The 20,350-nt window shown below is 37.9% G+C and overlaps 1 protein-coding gene across 4 annotated transcripts in view; it reads right to left on the reverse strand.

Annotated features, from left to right (window-relative positions):
• LOC120528595 (gonadotropin-releasing hormone II receptor-like) overlaps window positions 1-20,350 on the reverse strand; it is a 39,178-nt gene that overhangs the window by 11,746 nt on the left and 7,082 nt on the right. For 2 of the 4 annotated variants that reach the window (XM_039752781.1, XM_039752779.1), the window contains exons 3-4: window positions 7,339-7,428; window positions 1,648-2,172 (exon numbers count right to left, since the gene is read on the reverse strand). In XM_039752781.1, coding sequence (XP_039608715.1) covers window positions 1,648-2,172; window positions 7,339-7,356 — 543 coding nt within the window. In that variant the 5' untranslated portion in view covers window positions 7,357-7,428. Of the gene's footprint in view, window positions 1-1,647; window positions 2,173-2,286; window positions 2,574-7,338; window positions 7,429-20,350 lie in introns of those variants that run through there. The other 2 variants (XM_039752773.1, XM_039752788.1) reach the window with 2 other exon arrangements.

The raw sequence follows: 20,350 nt of genomic DNA on the forward strand, positions 1-20,350 counted from the left end.
TGTGGTGAATAGTAGAACACTAGGGACATTCAAAACTCAACTTGATGTTATGTTGGAGAAATTAGATGGGATTGGTGAGATTTGTTGGGCTGAGAGGCCTGTTCTCATCAAAGGTTTTCCTAATATGCTAATGTTCCATTGTATTTCAATGATCAGTTCAGAAATATTTCCCAATTTGGCAATAATTCATTCATTTTCTCAGGGCCACACATCTAATCTGCTGTGTAAAAGCAGAAGTGACAGCATGTTCCAGATTTAAAATATCAAAACTGACATCACACTGTTTTGTGACAAATTGCAATGGTCTCTTCTTCTCTCTTCAGTCTGGCTATACTTATGCAATGAAAACATATTGCCACAATCTCTAAGTCTGGACTGATTATATCATTTGAATAATCTTACTCTGCCCAAAAGACAGTTGGACATGATGCCATGTCTGTTGGAATGATACAGATCTGAACTGCAAACTAACTGGGGGGCAGCCCATGTCAAAATACTGCTGAAGTCCAGTCAAGTCAAGTCAAGTAACCATAGTAGGGTGTTTGTCCACTAAACATTCATCTCCAGAGTTTGAATACTTAATGCCTGAATTAAAGGAGGCAAGCTGGCAGTCATTTTAGGTAGCATGCAAAGCACAGAGTTATATTAAAAACTTTACTATAAACCTTAGATATAATAATATTAACATAAACACCAGTATGCTTTATGAAATACAGTTACATCATCCATCCATTCGCTTTTAGAACTACTTTTTTTTTTCCTTTTCAATGTTGTAAAGAGGCAAAGTCGGTAACAGGCAGAAACCAGCTTTGGACAGATCACATGCGCTCACCCACCAGGTCAGTTTAGTATGACCATTCAACCTTATCTACTTGAGTTCTGAATGTGGAGTAAGTGGAAAAAAAGACACACTGAGAAACTCCATACGGAGAGCAATCAGGCATTAAGGTGGCCAAGTGAGCCGCAGTGCCAACATGCTCCCTGCACACATATACCCTTGTAGGATAAATACAACTTGTACAGTTTAAGAAATTTGTATTAGTTTGAGAAATGGCTTTGTGGGTCTTGATTTTTTAGAATTCCGAGCTAACTGGGGTGAAACTACTGGAAAATCTGGGATGCAAGACATTTTTGATGTGTGTGTGTGTGTGTGTGTAACATCAGTTCTACCTCACTAGCCTCCACTGCCATAAAAATAAGTGGTGGTCCAGTCATCTGTCTGTCTCTGTCACCTGTTCTGCACACCCAGACTGTGCCAACTGAGTCCTGCTTAGCTGGGTAAGGCCTGTTCTGGGACTCGCTTTTCATACGACCCGACTAATTGCAAACAATAATATTGGTATATGATTTACAAAGTGACTTGTGATGCTATTCATCATGATACATTGCATACAAAATGATGGATTCAGGATTTATGTTCAAAGCGACTGACCTGAATGACCTCAACTGCCATGCATTGCCATGGACTCTAAATTACTGTCTGTAAAGTGAGACCTGAGCGTCACTTGTATCTGATTTATGTGACCATGAGATACTCTAATACAGCCTGTTCTTATTACTCAGTGGTCAAATTGTCAATTTTAGCATAAGCTAGTAGAGCTGAGCCATACCCTGGGAGTAGAGGAGTCTGTAAATGGTGTGCTTTACCTGTGGGGTGGCGAGGAGCAGGCTGGCAGTCCAAGCCACAAGAAGCATCTTTTTATTTCGTCGCCCAGAATCAAGAGAGCTCAGTGGGTGGAGGATGGCTATACGCCGGTCCATGCTGATGACCACTAAAATGAAGGCAGAGGAGTGCATGGCAAACAACTTCAGGAAGCAGAGAATCTTACAGAGGGCATCGCCTGCATACCACTGAACAGTGATGTTCCACACTGCATCCAAAGGCATCACCACAAAGGTCATCATGAGGTCTGCAAGTGCCAAGCTGAGTATAAGAGGACGGATGTGTGAAGACTGCCGACGGCCGCGGCCCCTCAGCACACTCACGAGGACCGCCAGATTGCTTGTTGCCGCAAATGTGAAAAGGACAAACGTGGCAATGACGCGAACCTGGGCTGCCCGAGTGAAGGTGGGTGCTTGCCAGGCTTCACCCTCTTCCAGAGAGGAGTTCGAAGCATTCCAGGAAATGGCAGAGGGCAGCAGGGAGATGAAGGACAGGTTGTGAGGCATTGTCTGTGGATAGAGACAGAGAATGTTGAATTGAAGAAAAGTGCTGGTAAATCAATCACCTCTCTCAGAAAATAAACATATCAGACTAATAAAGTCAAGATGTTAGCTGGTACGTACGTTATCCTGTGAATTCCATGCAGAAAACATCCCATATCACTTTGCATATACAGTATGTTCCATAAGAGATCACGTAAGGGTCTTTATTTACCAAACAGTTGCACACTCTAAGTTGTGACTTCATTCCAATACGTGCATGCACAGTGCACTCTCGTTCAACATGCGCACCCTAATTTGTGTACGGGTACATTTAGAAAATGGGTGGGTGTTACTATTCAAACGCAGTTGGTTTAACCTTATAGAAGATGAAAGACTTGGTGCAAGAGCCAATGGCAGCAAATTAAGACCTAAAAAAAAAAAATATATATATATATACAGACACACACACACACACATATACATATACACACAGTAAATTACTTGTACATATTTTCTAATCCCAAAAGCCACCATAGAACATGCAAGCTGTAACCTGCTATCTCAAATGCTGCTGAAATGAAGTCATTGGTGAGCTATATGAAGGCTACTATAGTGCAGTGGACAAATTGGACTTTATTTTTATTATATTTATAGGTGCCTGAAAAGATTCAAGGACATCTTGCAAAATATATTAATAGCATTAGTCAAAATATGGAATAAATATAAAATTAAAGTTGCAATAAAACCAGTTCATTAAAATTAAATATCTTAACTAAAATTTATATTAAACAAAATTAGGACGCTTAAAGAGATGTGTTTTAAGGTGGGATTTTAAGGTAGGAAGAAAGTAAATGTTACAGATGTCTTCTGCGAGAGAGTTCCAGAGATGAGGGACCACTCGGCCCAGAGTTCTAAACCCCAAAGTTGTTAGGCGAGCAGAAGGTATAATAAGATTAATAGAGGAGGAGGAACTAAGAATATAGGAAGAAGTAGAGATATGAAGAAGATCAGAGAGAGATACGGTGGTGCCATATTGTGAAGGGTATTGAAAGCAAAAAAAGCAAAATCTTAAAATCAATGTGATATTTAACAGGTAGCCCAGTGAAGCTGCTGAAGCACAGGAGTAATGCGTTCTGTGGAAAGGGTTCTGGTAATGATACGAGTTGCAGCATTCTGAGCCAGATGGAGTTTATGGAGGAGTTTGTGAGACCAGAAAGGATAGAATTACAATAATCAATATAAGAAGTAACCAGAGCATATGCAAGAATAGCAGTACTATTAGCTGGCTAATATTAAATAGATGGAAATATATAGACTGAGTGGTTTTATTAATATGTGCTTCAAATGTTAAGGTACTATCGAGAATAACACCTAAACTCTTAAAGTGAGAGGAAGAAGAGATTAGAGAATTATCTATACTCAAAGAAACATTGTCACATTTGGCCAAAACAGTTTTAGTTCCTACCAGAAGTACCTCTGTTTTACTAATATTCAATTGGAGAAAGTTAACAGACAATCATGATTTAACTTCCTGCAAGCTGTCAGAGAGGGAAAAGGATGGAGGAGAGGAATCGGGCTCAGCAGATAGATTAAAAAAACTGGGTGTCATCAGCATAACAGTGGAATGAATATCAAATTTCCTTTGTGATCTAGAATTTTTAATTGTACAAAACTGAGTACAATCTGAGAGATAAGATATAAACCTGGCATGTGGAATGCCAATGATACCAACTGATTTTAATCTCTCTAATAGAATATCGGGAGAGCTTCTGTCAAAGACAGAGCTCAGATCAAGGAGCACAAGTAAGGATACAAGCTCACAGTCAGCTACTATCAGCAGGTCATTGGTGATTTTAACAAGGGCTGCCTCTGTACCTTGAAACGGACGAAAACAAGACTGAAATTGCTCAAACTGTCTTCAGTGTGGTGAGAGAGAACCTGCACTCAAAACAGTTTTTTTCGAGCGTTATTGAAAGCAATGGTAAATTTGAAATCAGATGATAATTTTTTAGGTTGTAATCTGATAGCATAGTGAGCTCATCATGAAGTACACAGCACAGGCACACAGATTCGCTTTGGCTTATTTGCTTTTTTTTTAATCACTACTTTATCTATCCTTCCTGCCATTGTTGTGTCTACCTAATCCAGTTTAGTGCCAAGTGAATTTCAGCTACAAGTCCATTTCAGCAGCATGTTTGCCATACTCTGTGGTACTCAACTAAAGGTATTTTAGGACTTATGAGTGTATGGTAGGACTAAGAACTAGCAGGACAATAAGGGAGGCACACAAGAGAGGTGTTAATCTTAAAATATGTGCATGTATTGTGTAATAAATAATTTTTAAAAGTACACGGTATAAAAAAATCAGTAAATTTTTGCAGTAATAAATAATTAACCAATTAAAACAGTGGCACAGTGCACTTAAAACTTGCAAAAAAAAAATTTAAAGAGATTCATTCAATGTTTAAAAAAAAAAAAAATTACACCAACCGGTAGACAAATTGTTAAAAAAATTAAAAAATGCATCTTTAAAGGGTTTCTTACCAACTCATTATTCCCGAACGAGAACTCACGGTAGCTCTTTACCTTTAATGTACATTGAGAGAGGGCAACATAATGCCCCTAGCGCACAATCATTCATTAGCACTTTAAGAGGATTTATACTCTACAGCTGGTGAAATTTATGTCATGCAAGCCCTTGCGGTATACAGGAGCGCAAAGTGCAAACAAACCTTAAGAATACGCTACCAACTCCAGTCCAGCTTGCTCCTTTCACTGACAGCTTTCTTTACCTTTCTTTACCTGATCCAGGACAGGATCTTGCACAATGATCACATGTACGAGTGCATCCCTAAACTAATGTGACTCCTTGCATACACTTCTTTATTCAAGTTGGCGTAGGGCACCTCGACAATAGTAAAAAAGAAGGAGGCACATGCTCTATGCATGCAAAATTATTTGCTACACAGAGATAAAAAAACAAACCTTGAAGGAGCCTGACCCACCCTCCAAAAAACAGGAGACTCTATGAAGTAATAATAATAACAAAAGATTTATTATTATTTACAAGACGTTTCTATCTTTCTGGTAGGAGAAAAAGTGCAAAGCATCAGCACAGACAGTCTGGAGAGCCTTCAGTGCAGCTTCAAAAAAAAAGAAAGAAAAAAAGAACAAGCTAATGTCTACAATCTTGACATGCCACTTTGAATTTGTTTTGATGAAATACTAGGGGATTTGCCCTATGCTCGTTTTGCTCGCCAACTTCTCTGGCTTGCGCTACGCGCCAGCCATTTAACATTTCTGCCACTCGCGTTGTGTTAGAGGGGGCCTGAAGGCTCTCCAAGGAGATGCGGTCACTCCTCCGAAACCCCCTTGTAAACGGTGATACAATGGGGAACAAATACAGTTTTTTTTTGTTACCTCCTCTTTGCTTGCTGCTGCTGCCATGCCCCATGATCTGCATCTCACGCAGCGCACTTCTGTCATATCACCTATATCCATATATTCAATCTCTTTTCGCATTTACCTTTTCATCAATATCGCATTGAATTTTGATTCCATGTTTGGAGTTACATCATGACAACGCAACGTATAACTGCCCTTGAGTGAATATCATTTCTTTCTCTCTACAAGAAATGTGTCTGACAATAGCATTCACACAAATGAGAAATGATTGAAATGTGTGTGTTGTTATGTGGGCAAGACTTTTCCAAATCTCTTTGCATAAGCTCTTGTCTCATGGGGCTTTTTAATTTTCTCTCTCAGGATTTCACTTTAATCGTTTAATTCTCGCTGATACGCCTCTTCATTAGGAAGAAACACTACTTTTTTTCCCTGATGTCAACATGAATTAGACGATCTACAAGTCTAAAACTTCAAGTTTAAATCCAAACAATATATTCGATCTCTTTTCACTGTTCCGTTATTTCACAGAGAAATAATTTCCATTTGTTTGCGCTAATGTGATCTTTACTATCCTTTTTTGGAGACTTTTGAATTTTCATACTTCCATTATCTCTAACCTGCTCTATATGTGTACCACGCCAATGTTTTTGAATTCTTTATGATGTTCTACTTTCTCATCTACTGTTTGTCTTTTATTTCTGGCCCCAGGCGTGGTTAAATCTCTTGGCACAAAGACTTGTCTTGCGGGACGTGAATGTGTCTCTCTGAGAAAATCACGTTTTGTCTCCTTCCAAGATTTTTTTTTTTATAATACAGAGATATGATTGCACATTTCTGACTGCATTCTTTCTTCTTTGACCTCACAGAGGCACAGTGGTGCACTGGTTGGCTTTGCTGCTGCACAGCTCAGGTCATCCTATTGGCCACAATATTCAGTCCAATATACTTAACAGACGTTTTCTTAGCCCTTAAGGACACTTTGAAGATGATTGCACCATTACAATCCAGTCAAATCTAGTTAGTCCTTTGACTAACCCCATTGACTTCAATGCATTTCACCGAAATAAGTAATACTGGCAAACACTTCTGTGATTTCTCTGAACAAGAGGTGAAGCGAACACCATGAAGTTCACTCATCATTAGTAATGATGCTAGGGTTAATTAATGCAACATTGTTTTATTATAAAAAAAAGTATTCATTTGCACAAATCATTCAAATTCATAATTAACATTACCCAAATAACAAAACAGTTTAACTTTAGATTAGGGGTCCCTAATTACACTGTTATTACCATGTAATTACCTATATAATTACAGAGAAACTAGGTTATTACCTTGTACTTACTGTGTAATACAGTGTAACACTATAATTAAGTACTCAGTTTTTATAAGTACCTATGTATATAAATTGTGGAATAACAATTACAATTAACTGCTTAACAACAGCATTACATTGTGTTATACAGTAAATACAACGTAATTACACCAAGTTACCATGTAATTATACACGTAATTACATAGTAAGTACAACGTAATTAAGGGACACCTAATCTAAAATGATACCAACAAAACTATAATAAATGTATTTAAAACTAGGGGCAATGCAGGCGCCACAGCTTCAGTGTTTGAAATGACCTGTAAAAAGCTGAACGTTCTTCTTGTGTTGCCAAGTGTAAACCAATTAGACAAAAGTAAAATCTTACTGAGTAAACTTTAGAATTAATGAACCTGTGAATACTAATCAGGAAAGAAAAATAGTAAACTAGAAGAATAAGTAAAATTCTATACCTGTAGCTGCTTCTTCATCTGTGGAACTTTTCATATTGTATAAGACCTGAGGTTGGCTGCCCATTATTATCTTGACCACATCCACATGACCTTGAGCAAAATGGAGAATGGACAAGAATATATATAAAAAAAAAAAAAAGGATGGTTATGTAAGGGAAGTCAGTTTGTCTTCTAATAATGGTACTTTTGATGGGAGTACTTGTCTCTTTAGGAACTATTATAATAACTGTTTGATAAAGAATTAATGCAAAATGGAAATTACACCAGAAAGAAAAAGCAGACGCAGCTGATATATTCCAAAAAGAAGCCTTTCAGTAAGTGATCGTCCATAGAGGATTTTGTTAAATTTGCCTGGTTCACTCTGCTCCTGCACTCAGTGAAAAGCCCCACCAAAAAAAAAATAAAGAGAATTAAAGCTGAAAAGCTACACAGTGAAACCCATGGCTCCACGGTCCCCTGCCAACAGCCAACCTGCTAATGCTGCAGCAGCAGCTTGTCCTAACCTGGACCTGCAGTATCCCATCTTCACATAGGACAGTAGCTACTAGAAAGATAACTGCTAAGAGTCATGACACATTTTTAGAGAAGATAAGATTTCTGGCCCTTCATACTCTCAAGATAAATAAAGCCCTTAAAGCCCATGACATATTATGCATCTTTTCCAATGATTTTTAGTCACAGTCTTCATTTACATAGTCTTTCTTAGTCGGAGGCAGTTGGTGGCACACTCTAGTGAAGCCAGTCGCATAATGTGAGGCACTCTGAGACTTAGTGCTCCAATAAAATCTAACAGGTTTGATTTGGTCTTTAGTCATAGAGACGGGCTCTGTGTACATGAAAGCTGACAACTAATGAACGCTCATCTAAAATTACTAATTACTAAGAATGCAGCAATGAGAAATAAGGAACATGGGGGTTTTGAACCTCACCAACAGATGAAAGCTAGAACTGAATTTCCCCAGCTTCTCCTATTCCTCTCTTCAGGTTGAAGAAAAGTCTGAATCTTGTTCAAGGGCTTTTCAGCACTACAGAATGCTGTTCTTTATATCTCTAGTTAGCAAGGTCCATGTTGTTATATGATGCATCTTATCCTATATACAGTTCACATAATCCCTCCAATCTGATACTGACTGACATATCATCCAGGTGTTGGTTCCTGCCAGGACAGGCTCTGTTCCCTGCATTTCTAAAATGGATCAAACAGGTTTGATGACAGACAGAGGGATAGTCAGTCCTCCCAAGTGTCACAGAGAGGGCTTGTGCCTAACCACACCAGCTACAGTATCTCTATATCAAGCACGTCATGTGATGTACAAATACACACCATTAGGGAATTCATATGTTTATAAATGCTAAATCACTTTTCTTGTTCATATTGCTCATTAAATTCATAATACCTAACACCTCTGTGGGACTCAGAGGCATTGCTAGTGAGAGAGACCTGAAAGACAAGGCTTTCGGCAGGTTTTACATGGGTTCCAAAATCATTAGTCGACCTTTTTTGTATCCGCCTGTCACTTAGTGATAAGGCTCTTTATGATCTGATAAGCTGCTAAAGAAAGCCAGCCAGAGGCAAAGAATAAAATGAACCTCCATTTGTATACAGGCACCCAGCAGACTACTACAGCTGAGGTTCAAAATACACTTAAAGGAGACAGAATTCATTCAGATTATTGGATGGGCTGCTGCACACTGTCCATGTAAATGCAACATGGAAACATGGAAAACTGGCATGTGATGTCTGTTGTATGATTAAATACTAAGCTCATACAACATAAACATAAGCATTCCATTAATCAGAGGCATAAAGAATTGGGATCCAAGCAGAAGAACCAAGCTTCATTTAGAATATTATACACCAGCCTCATCCGATGTTCTGTTTTTGGCCACGTCATGTGGCCATTCAGTACCTGCACATGTCAAATTCATTTACTTTTTTCTCTTCACAAAAGACAACACAATTTCATCTTTCTTATATTCTCATTTTATTCTGTTAAGCCGCTTTCACACTACACAAACTTTCCAGTGATAATTAGTCGTATCTTTGTGAGTTATGATGAGTCATGGGAAATGACTGTGACTTCCCGTCATGTAGTGCAACATCTCCAGCAGCTCAGTCATGGTGTTCTGCGAAGGTGGGCTCTAGTGTATGTGAGAGCTGACAACCAATGAGCGTTCAGAATAAAATAAAATGCATACAATGCTAACAAAACAAAAGAAGGAAAATGGGTGTTTTGGACTACTCAAACAAAAGAAGTACATATGCTTAATGTCTTGTGTTCGTCCAACCATGACAGAATGGCAAAAAGAAAAAGATAGATGGCGACTGGGAGTGCATTTGCCATACCTGGAAAGCATTCATACAGGTATGGGCGCTGTGATTCCATGTGAATATACTTCCTGATAATTGAACCACTGATGACTACCTATGTGAATATACTGCATTATTTTCCAAATTGTGGCAAATTCTAAATTTGATTTATTCTAATATGTGTGAATGGCCCAACTAAAAATGGTCATTTTAGACTCTAGTGCAGTTTGTGTTCCAGTTGATTCTCTTTTCTTCATAGCCTTCACCCAGGTGGTGGTTTTAAGAATTCCTATAAGCTAATCATGCCATTATGATATTGTTATGATATTGTTCAAATAGCCAGAAATATGTAACAGCTGTGAATGAACAATGTTTTAAAAGTGCCAATTGACATACTGCTGGCAAGCAGAAATACTCTTGCATTGTTTAAAAATTCGAAACAAATAAAAACGACTGGCCAGTGTAAAATTGATATATGGCTATGCGGTATGGAATTTATGCAAAACGGACGCTGAGAAGCTTTGAGTCACACAATGTGCAATGGAGTGATGGATGCTGAAAGCATCACTCAAAGATCCTGTAGAAATTCAGTGTATAATAGGCTTCAAAGATTTCAAAACGAAAAGTACACACAGGCAGACATGTGGTGTGCATGTCTGATGTCAGACAAACACGGAAAGTGACATTCCAGTGGTCCAACAATTTCATGCTTCTAGTTGGTAGAGATGCTGAGATGAAATATGGAAAGACCTCAGTCCCACCGGGAAATCAAAGCAAAGGACAAAATTTCAAGAATTGTTATGTCCTCGCCTCGAACAGTGAACCCATTTGGATGAAAATGAGAACTGAAGTATTGAAGCAAAGGAAATTTTTTTCCTTATTTTCAACAAATTAAACTATTACCATCTTCAACAAATCAAGAATGTGTATTTACACTTTTAGTCATACTTGTGGCCTTTCAAACAAAACAGATGTACCGTAGACCATATTATATGCTTGTTGTGGAGTGGGTCAGTTTATACTTGTACATACATTGTTTAATCTGTAGACAAAACTACTTCATCACAATCCTCCGTCTTGATTTTTGAGTTTACCCAAACCCACCTCCATAACATGTCACACACAACCACTCAGGCGTAGCGAAGCACAATTTTTCTCATTAGAAGATTTAATTTTGCTAGAGTTAGTTTCACACACCATACTGAACGAACAAAGTGCTTTGTTGGTTGAACCCGAGGGTACAAGTGTAGGACAGACGCAAAGGGAAGGGACACTTGGGAGATAAGAAAGCTTGTTTAGAAAGGCCCAGTTGGGCAGGAAGTTATTCTGATTTTCCTTTTCTCTCTGGGTTTATTATAGTTGAGTTTTATAAAATGTCTAATTTAACAATAGATTTACAGTGGAACCTCGGGTCACGACCGTAATTTGTTCCAAAACTCTGGGTCGTAACCTGATTTGGTCGTCACCTGAACTAATTTCCCCCAGAGGATTGTATGTAAATACAATTAATCCGTTTCGGACTGTACAAGCTGTATGTAAATATATATATATATATATATATATATATATATATATATATATATATATTTTTTTTTAAAGATTTTTAAGCACAAAAATAGTTAATTATACCATAGAATGCACAGTGTAATAGTAAACTAAATGTAAAAACATTGAATAACACTGAGAAAACCTTGAACAGAGAAAACTAACATTGCAAGAATTCACGCTACAGCCTTACGAACCGCTCGCTGTAAGCACTTTTTTTATGAGTTTTAAGCACAAGGAAAAAAATGAAAATTTGAAAAATCCTTAATTTATACAAAAATTAATCATAAACAACCAAGAAAACTAACCTTGCATGCTCGCACGTCTAGCAGAGAACAATGTACAGGGAGAAACTGAACACGTGTGGAAATCATCAGCGTGTACGAACCAGAAGGGAAACTGGCTTGTTCGTCGCCCGAGTGTGTGGTCGTGAACAGATGCAAAAGTTCAGCGAACTTTTTGGTTGTAACCTGATTTGTACGTGGTCCGAGTCGTTTGTGACCCAAGGTTCCACTGTATTTATTTTTCATTGTAATTATTTTTTTTGCTCCTCCTAAAACACCGTGAGCAACACTTTTTGCATGAAAATGAGCTATATAAATATTGTTTTTATCTTGGGTATAGGGTGCCCTCCTGTTACAGTACCTTACAAGTTAAATGGAAATACATTTACCATAGTTTAACATTAGAGAAGTGAGCATGCAGTTTTAGTTCACAATAAGGGACTGTTATGCACTTTAAATAAGGTAACAATACTAAAATGGGTTGTTGGCCATTGATGGTATGGTTGACCCAGAGACTGACCAAGCAATCAGTGTGACATCAACCATGGCTCTAAGGTAGAACCCAAGTCCTTGGATGAAGTTTTCACTTTACTGGTCAGTCTACACTACTATACATACCAATGATCATGACCTGTGCGTAGTAACCGAAATAATAAGACTGCTGGTCCAAGTGGCTGAAATGAGGCTGCTGTGCAGAATTACTGGACTCACTCTCCATGACAAATCACTGACAAGCATCAAGAATTTCTCCAAAAGTATTAGGAAGGAGAAAAGGGTGGTTTAGCCTATTTGGCTCAGATAACTTATGAATCACTAAGGGTGTTTGATTAGGAGCAAAAAAACTGCATATTGGTAGTGCTGTTAAAAGCGACTGATTTAGATTTGTCTTCCTTGAAGTCTTTTTACTTTTTCTAGTGCGTATTGATTGCATGCTGATTGTTTCTGTGTAAACAAAAAAATTAAAAAGCAATCAGATTTGCGCTACATGTTGCCAGTAAGAACCCTGCAGCCAGGCAATATTCTTCACTCCCCAGCTGGCCACTTGGCCCAGATAAGCGTATTGATTGTTAGTCTCTATGGAAATTTACGTCAATGCTAGTCTTTGCTTTTTAGGGATGCATCTGTTTGGCTGCCTGTTACCAGTTGGATACTCGCTACCTTTGAAAATGCTTTTTGACATTGTTGTGTTTGAAAGACATTTGATTTGTTGACTCTGAAGGAAAATATAAACTGCACTTTAAAATGTGGGAGGTTGACCTGTATTGTATTTATTTTGGAACAGCCAGCACTTCTTATGCCACCTAATGTTTTTAAAAAAGTGTTAATAATGGGGACTGGAGTGAAGATTTTTTCATTATCTGAGCCTATTTCCATGGGTCACAACTTGTCATTTGGGCGGAGTGGTGGCTGTGAGGCCTGGGATCTGCGGAGGTGCCTCTTTTCCATTGTGTCCTTGAGCAAGGCTCTTAACCTGCAATTGCTTCGTCCTCGGTAGAACGTTAATCTGCATCCAGCCCTGTAAGCAGGTTCTCCAACTTACAGGGAAAACGTGGGGGTTGGTTTTTGCAGGATTGGCACTCTAGCCGCCATAAAAAACCTCAAACTGTTCCAGTGTGGTGCAAAAGTGTCACCCACTGAACTTGGGTCTCAATCCAGGTAGTTCGCTGTGTGGTGGGTGCAGTAGCTTACTATCAGTGCATGCTCCCAACCTCCTCTCTCTTTCACAACTTGTCATAAACATTGTGAGGGGCAAAAAATGATAGATTACAATATAACTGTTAATACAGCAACAATAAAATTTCTCAAACTCAAATAAAAGACACAGTTGTGGCAAAATAAAATGAAACACTCAAAATGTCAACAGGACTACAACTCTAGGCTTTGACTGCATTGCTAAAGGCTAAATTAACTCAATGCACAGGCATCTCTCAAACATGCTTACATTAACACTTACATTAAAATTCCACAAATATCATCCTCTGTTGTTGACCACCATCAATAACTGGCAGATTACATCTTTAAATTTGCTCATTGCAAGCTAAAAAGGTCTTCATAATCAGTCTCTCAGTGGAAAAACTGATGTTGTGAATTGATTGGATGGTGAGATTACATTAATTGTATATATTAATAAGGGTACAATAAGCAAGAAACATGAGTACATGTTTAAAGATATTCATTATACTTAAAATTTCTTTGAATTTTGTGATTATATTAGGCCTATTCAATTTATTCCAGAGACTTTATTTGTTTATGAGTTAGGGAGCTGCATGATAAGATTATGACTGTGCCGCCACCATCAACATAACCTACCTGTAAGGGCTCATTTATACTTCACGCTCAGAATGTGTATGTGCCCTGACTTCTCTCCAGCAACAGCTACTAAACGCGCAGCCTTCTACAACATTAAACAGCGGTTACGGCAAGCCAACATCAAATACAGCCTCTTGTATCCGGCCAAACTGAAAGTTCAATTGCAAGGTCAATTCTATTTCTTCGCTAGCAAGGAAGAAGCAGAAAAGGAATTAAGAAAGCTGATCCCGGGACTATTCTGATACATAATAGTGAGTCATGGCCGTTTATGATATAGCAAGGACTAATAATCTACTGTCTGATCTTTTTGTTTAAAATACGGGTTTTTATCATCATATATTCTCATTATTACTTAGTATTACTAGGGCGCTATCCGTTTATGTTTTATTGTGCTTAATTACTTTTTCTTTTTATTAGCTAATTATTTTATCTCTACCCTAAACGAGACTGTTCAACATCATACCCTTGGTTTATTTTTATTGCTATTATTGCATTAAGACTTATGCTTATTCTGGACAAATTTCTAACACCATCCCCCGGGTTTATTATCTGGGTGTATTATCTTAATGCACTAAAATTGCTGAAGACTATATATATTTTAAATGCACAATTTTTTTTTTTTTATACTATATTGGTAATATATATCTCTATCTTTTAACCTAAAACGCTGCATGGGGCTTGTTTTGCTTTGGGCGTGCTCTGTCTCTGGGTATGTCAGAGGACTGGGACTGTGTGACGTGGGTTCTAGCCTCACTTGGGGAGGAGAGAAAGAGAGCAGGCTTGATCTATACCTAATCTATCCTCTTAATCTTTATAATTATAACTACCAAAGTAATAATAAGCTGCATGGCAACAACTCTAGGGAAATAGGAAATTAAGGCAAGCTGTCTCACTTCCAGTTAAGACTATAAAATGACATCAAAAACTCAGAATCAATGTCTCCATGATGGGACAGTTAACTTCATGTTAAAGGCCTGAATCACGAATTAAAGAGAAAGAAAGTACTCTCTCACCTAACAGGTCTAAATGCTAAAATAGTATTTTTACAGGAGACCCACTTACTAAGCAAGGATCAGTTCCGGCTGCAAAAAGACTGGACTGGCCAAATGTTCCATTCTAGTTTTACAAAGAAAACTAGAGGTGTGGGAATTCTCATACATAGAACAGTACCATTTGTAGCATCAGATGTAGTATTGGATCCTGAAGGGAGATATGTAATGGTCATGGGAGACTTATCTAACTGTAAAATGATTTTGATAAATGTTTATGCACCTAATGTTGATGATAAGGAATTTATACAAAATTTATTTGCATCCATTCCCAATCTGAACACTCATAAAGTTATAATGGCTGGGGACTTTAATTGTGTTGTAAATCCAATTTTAGATAGGACTTCTCCACAGGGGAACAACATCTAACACGCAAAGATAATTACAAAGTTTATAACTGATCACAACTTATCAGACCCTGGAGGTTTTAAACCCAAATTCAAGAACATATTCTTTCTACTCACCAGTACATCATTGCTACTCAAGGATTGATTACTTCTTTATAGACAATAACTTCTTGCCTATGATTAAATCTTGCAAATATGATGCTATTGTTATTTCTGACCATGCACCTATGATCTTGGAGCTAAAATTACTAAGCCCCATACACTCACCCCAGATGGCGCTCAACCCGCTTCTATTAGCAGATGAGAATTGTATGAATTTATATCCAAACAAATCAAATTCTTTCTAGAGACAAATACATCCCCGAGATCTCTGCAGGAATACTCTGGGAAACTCTTAAGGCCTTCTTAAGAGGACAGATTATCTCATATCTTTCCCACAGAAATAAATTCGAAGCCAAGAAAGTAGCAGAGATAAAAAGCGAAATTACTAGAATAGATGAAGAACACACCAGACTACCAAGCGAGGCTCTACATTAAAAAAGGCAGGCTCTACATTCAGAATTAAACCTCTTGACAACTAAAGAAACTGAACAACTAATTTATAAATCCAGACATCATTACTATGAACATGGAAGAAAGCTTATAAGCTTTTAGCTCAACAAATTCACAAGCAAGAAGTGCAAGCAATCTCAGTAATCACCAACGCGAATAGAGTTAAAATCGTCGACTACAAAAATATAATGCACACTTTGAGAGACTACTATAAATCCTTATATACTACTGAGTTTAAAGAAGACAACACACAATCTAATGCATTTCTGGATACATTACAGATACCACAAATAGACACTTTTAGTGTGGAGGAACTTGATAAACCTCTGGCGTTATCAGAATTACTAGATGCTATAAAGTCACTCCAAGGCGGGAAAGCAGCAGGCCCTGATGGCTACCCTGCAGAATTTTACAAGAAATTCTCCGCTCAGCTAGCCCCCCGCCTATTAACAACATTTACAGAAGCCAGAGATAACCAATCTCTTCCTCAAACTTTTCGCCAAGCACTAATCACCATTTTTCCAAAAAAAAATAAGGACTTATTACAATGTGCATCAGACAGACCAATTTCACTTCAAAATAACAACGTTAAAATACTCTCTAAAATCATAGCTAGAAGGATGGAGAAAGTGCTCCCCTCAGTAATATCACAAATGCAGTACTTCTTTGTATTCCTTGCTCTGTGCTCCAATAAACACACATTATTGGCAATACACTAATAGCCCAATTGTGCTCCACTCACTTAGAATCTGGAACCAATGTAGAAAGCATTTTAAGACGGAGAAGCTTCTGCAAGAGAACCACTTCTTTCAACCTTCGCAAACATATGCAGTTTTTAATATCTGGAAAAAATTTGGAATTAACTTGCTTAGAGATCTTTATATAGACAACGTCTTTGCATCTTATGAACAATTACATTCCAAATTTAACATTCCAACAACACATTTCTTTCACTCTCTTCAAATCAGGAACTTGGTTAAACAGAACCTTCCAGATTTTCCTCGTCTTGCACCCTCATCCACGCTGGAAAAAATATTGCTCAATCTCAAGGACTTAGACTTCATCTCTGCAATATATAAAATTATTTTACAGTCCCTCCCTTTCAAAGATCCAATAGGTCACTGGGAAAAAGATCTCTCAATTAATATATCAGAAAAGGAGTGGAAAGTAGCAATGCAGAGAATTCACTCGAGCTCCATATGCGCAAAGCATACAATTATACAACTCAAAATTATATATCGAGCACATCTGTCTCGACTAACACTTTCCAAAATGTTTCCAGGGCAAGATCCAACCTGCGAACGTTGCAAACTAGTTCCAGCCTCACTAGGTCACATGTTCTGGGCCTGCACCAAATTAACATCATTTTGGACGAAAATTTTTAATTACCTTTCAGACAGCCTTGGTCTCACAATCCCTCCTAACCCATTAACAGCTGTGTTCGGTGTTCTTCCAGAGGGGTTTAAGGTGGAGAAAGACAAACTGTGATTGCATTCACTACACTTTTGGCACGCAGACTTATTCTGATAAACTGGAAGAACCCAAACTCTCCTCTTTTAAGTCAGTAGGAAACTGTGTTATACTATTTGAAATTGGTAAAAATCAAATACTCAGAGGATCCGTACAGACTTTTTTCAAAACATGGCAGGATCTAATCAGTAATATTTTAAAATAATCTCATAAAGCATAGAGAATTTATTAATTTAGGCATGTTTACAGGTCTTAAATTGCATGCCGTTTGGCTTGCTCTATCTCTCAGGGGTGGGGATCGATTTGTTCTTAACTCAATTTTTCTTTTTGTAAAAACTTGACTGATTTTTGATGGAATGCAATAAAATTAATAAAAAGGAAAAAAAAAAAAAGAATGTGTATGTGCACGCATCATGGCTGCCATGTGTTCCCAGAATTCATTTTACGCGTTCTCTGAGCACATCCTCAGAAATCAACACGATGCACGAGCAAGTTGCAGTACCAGCAAAAAGTCAGGGCGAGTAGTTTAATACAGTCAGAATGACATCGGAGTCTCTGTTTACTAGACAGTGACATGTGACAGAAAGCCGCTTTGCAGATCGTACAGGATCGATTTGCCTGCTTTGATGTTTGATGAAAGGTTCGATGTGGTGAAGCAAAATGCCGACATAAAAATGCATTTGTGGTGCTTTTATATTCAAGCGTCGCATATTCCCCGTTGTAATGATACATATTAAAGGTGCCACATACCATCTTCTGTGCCGGTTTTCCTTTTTTTTCTTTGTACCTTTAAAACAACATCAGAATGTACAGCGGCATACTTGAGCCACAGAGAAAAAAAAAAGTTAGGGACACAGTGAAAAGGTGTATTTTGTGATTAAATTGGAAATTAAATCTCCAAATGTCCATTTTAATCTCGTAGTTTATTTTAACATTGAAGTAGACCATCGTAAATGTCATCTTAAAACCAACGCAGGTGTGTATCGCTACATGCTTTTGGGGCTTCCTCCTGAACTGACAGCAGTGGTAAGCAGCAATAGCTCACCACACAGAACACATTAAATGTATGATATTCTAGCTCTCCGCACATTTAGAATCTTTAGATTTATACTTGATATCACTTTCATAATGAAATGCATTCAACTATATATATTATATTTTACAGATAATTGTTAACTTCATTTAAATAATGAATACTGTTAATAGTTACACATGTGGGGGCGACATGGTGGCAGAGCGGTAGTGCTGTTGCCTCGCAGACAGTCATGTCCCTGGTGTTCCCTGCCTGGAGTTTGCATGTTTTCCTGGTGGGTTTCCACAGTGTGCTCCGGTTTCCTTCTAAAGACATGAAGATTTGGGGATTTGGTGATGCTAAAATAACGCGAGTGCATGTGAGTGCTTGTATTCACCTTGTGATGAGCTGATGCCCCGTCCAGGGATTATTTCTGCCTCGTGCCCAGTGCTAGCTGGAATGGGCGCATCTGTGGATTGATGGATTTAATTATTAAACATTCATCCTTATCAGAGATATTGTGGAAAAGTGTCCTCAGAATTTAATGGATGTTTCAGGCAATTCACAACACAGTGAAACCGAATGTATTCTCACCATGATGTGATCACGCAGCGCCAACTGGTGGGAACTTCCAGAATTATGTAAAGTAAATTAACACTACAACAACTTACACAGCAGTAGCATCCACAGGCGAACAAGTCGCGTTAAGTATAAACCCGGCCTTATTCTGGTGTGTTAATTAATAAGCAGCCTTTCTGAAATTTGCTTAAACTTTCATTAAAGAATAATTTCTTCCACTAGTGTGACACAGATTCAATCTTTTTAGAGGCAACTGAAATACAACAAAAGGAAGAAAAAAAGAAAACCTGCCAAAGTGTTTTAAAGTATTTTTTTTGAAGACAGCGTTGGAGACAGACACTGCCATACTGTAAGTAATCAAATATCCTCCTCAACATTTCACATTTTCTATGCACAAAGATTGCAGTGATGATTTCAGTCACTTGTCATCATGAGCTGATGATTTTTTGCCATGTGGACATTTTTTATAACATTGTAATTGACTGATAGCGCCCTTACAGACAGCCCATATATAAATATTTCATATCTTGAAATGAATCACTAAGAATGGCAAAGGTAAATGAGGCACTTCACTGTTTTCTCAACACCTTCTGCTCTAGTTATTTGATCTTGTGCTGCTCACAAACATTGTATATTGAGAAAGCAATATTTTACCATGATCATGGTAGAGAGGGGACCAGTGGAATACGGGCACAGGGACAGACTTCTTCCATTTATCTATTTTCTAACCCACATATCCAGTTAAGTGTTGCAGGTAACTAGCGACTTCAGTTTAGAGCAAACTACCTGATCAAAGTGAGGCTCTATCTACCATGTGCACTTCAAGTAAATATGGTGTTGCGTTGTGAACTTAAGTGACATTTTCTGCCATACAGAACTGGAACACCATCTCTTAGTAGCTCTTCTATGCCCATGCTAAAAAGTTCTGAATGGAGAGGCAAAGAAACCCAGCTTGTCATCTGATCACACAACCTTTCAATTCATTGACCTCACATAGGTATTAAGTTTGCTTTAAATGTTACTTAGCACAAACAGAGATAGATGGAAGACATATGTTTCGAACAGCAAAAATAAAATCAAATATTAACAAGGCCTATCATGAGATACAGAGGAGCACACAGTGGATGACACTATTATGACACATCTTCAAACGAACACATTCTACTCTCTTCTGTCTTGAGTTAAAATGGTGCCCTTGTAGATAATGATGAAAAATTAGGGGAGACGTGCATGTTATTTCCTGAACAGTTCTACCTTATGCATAGAATACGTAGTGCACCACTGGAAGAGTACATTTAAAGCATACTTATTCAAAACATGAAAACATATTGCCAGTAGAGAAGCTTCTAAAAGATCTGAATAACAAGTGGCATTCAAGAATGACTGGGATATATGATGATCATGCCCTGGAAGCACAAAGAATTACATCTATTCCTTGTAGTGGCCCTTACTGTATATTGGTTTCATATTTTAATAAATAATGCAGCACTGGACTGTTAGTGAATTGGTGATAGTTACTCATGACTTACATGTAAAATAAAGCATAAAGAGAG

This window comes from Polypterus senegalus, chromosome 1 (genome assembly GCF_016835505.1).
Source record: "Polypterus senegalus isolate Bchr_013 chromosome 1, ASM1683550v1, whole genome shotgun sequence".
NCBI classification, from domain to species: Eukaryota; Metazoa; Chordata; class Cladistia; order Polypteriformes; family Polypteridae; genus Polypterus; species Polypterus senegalus.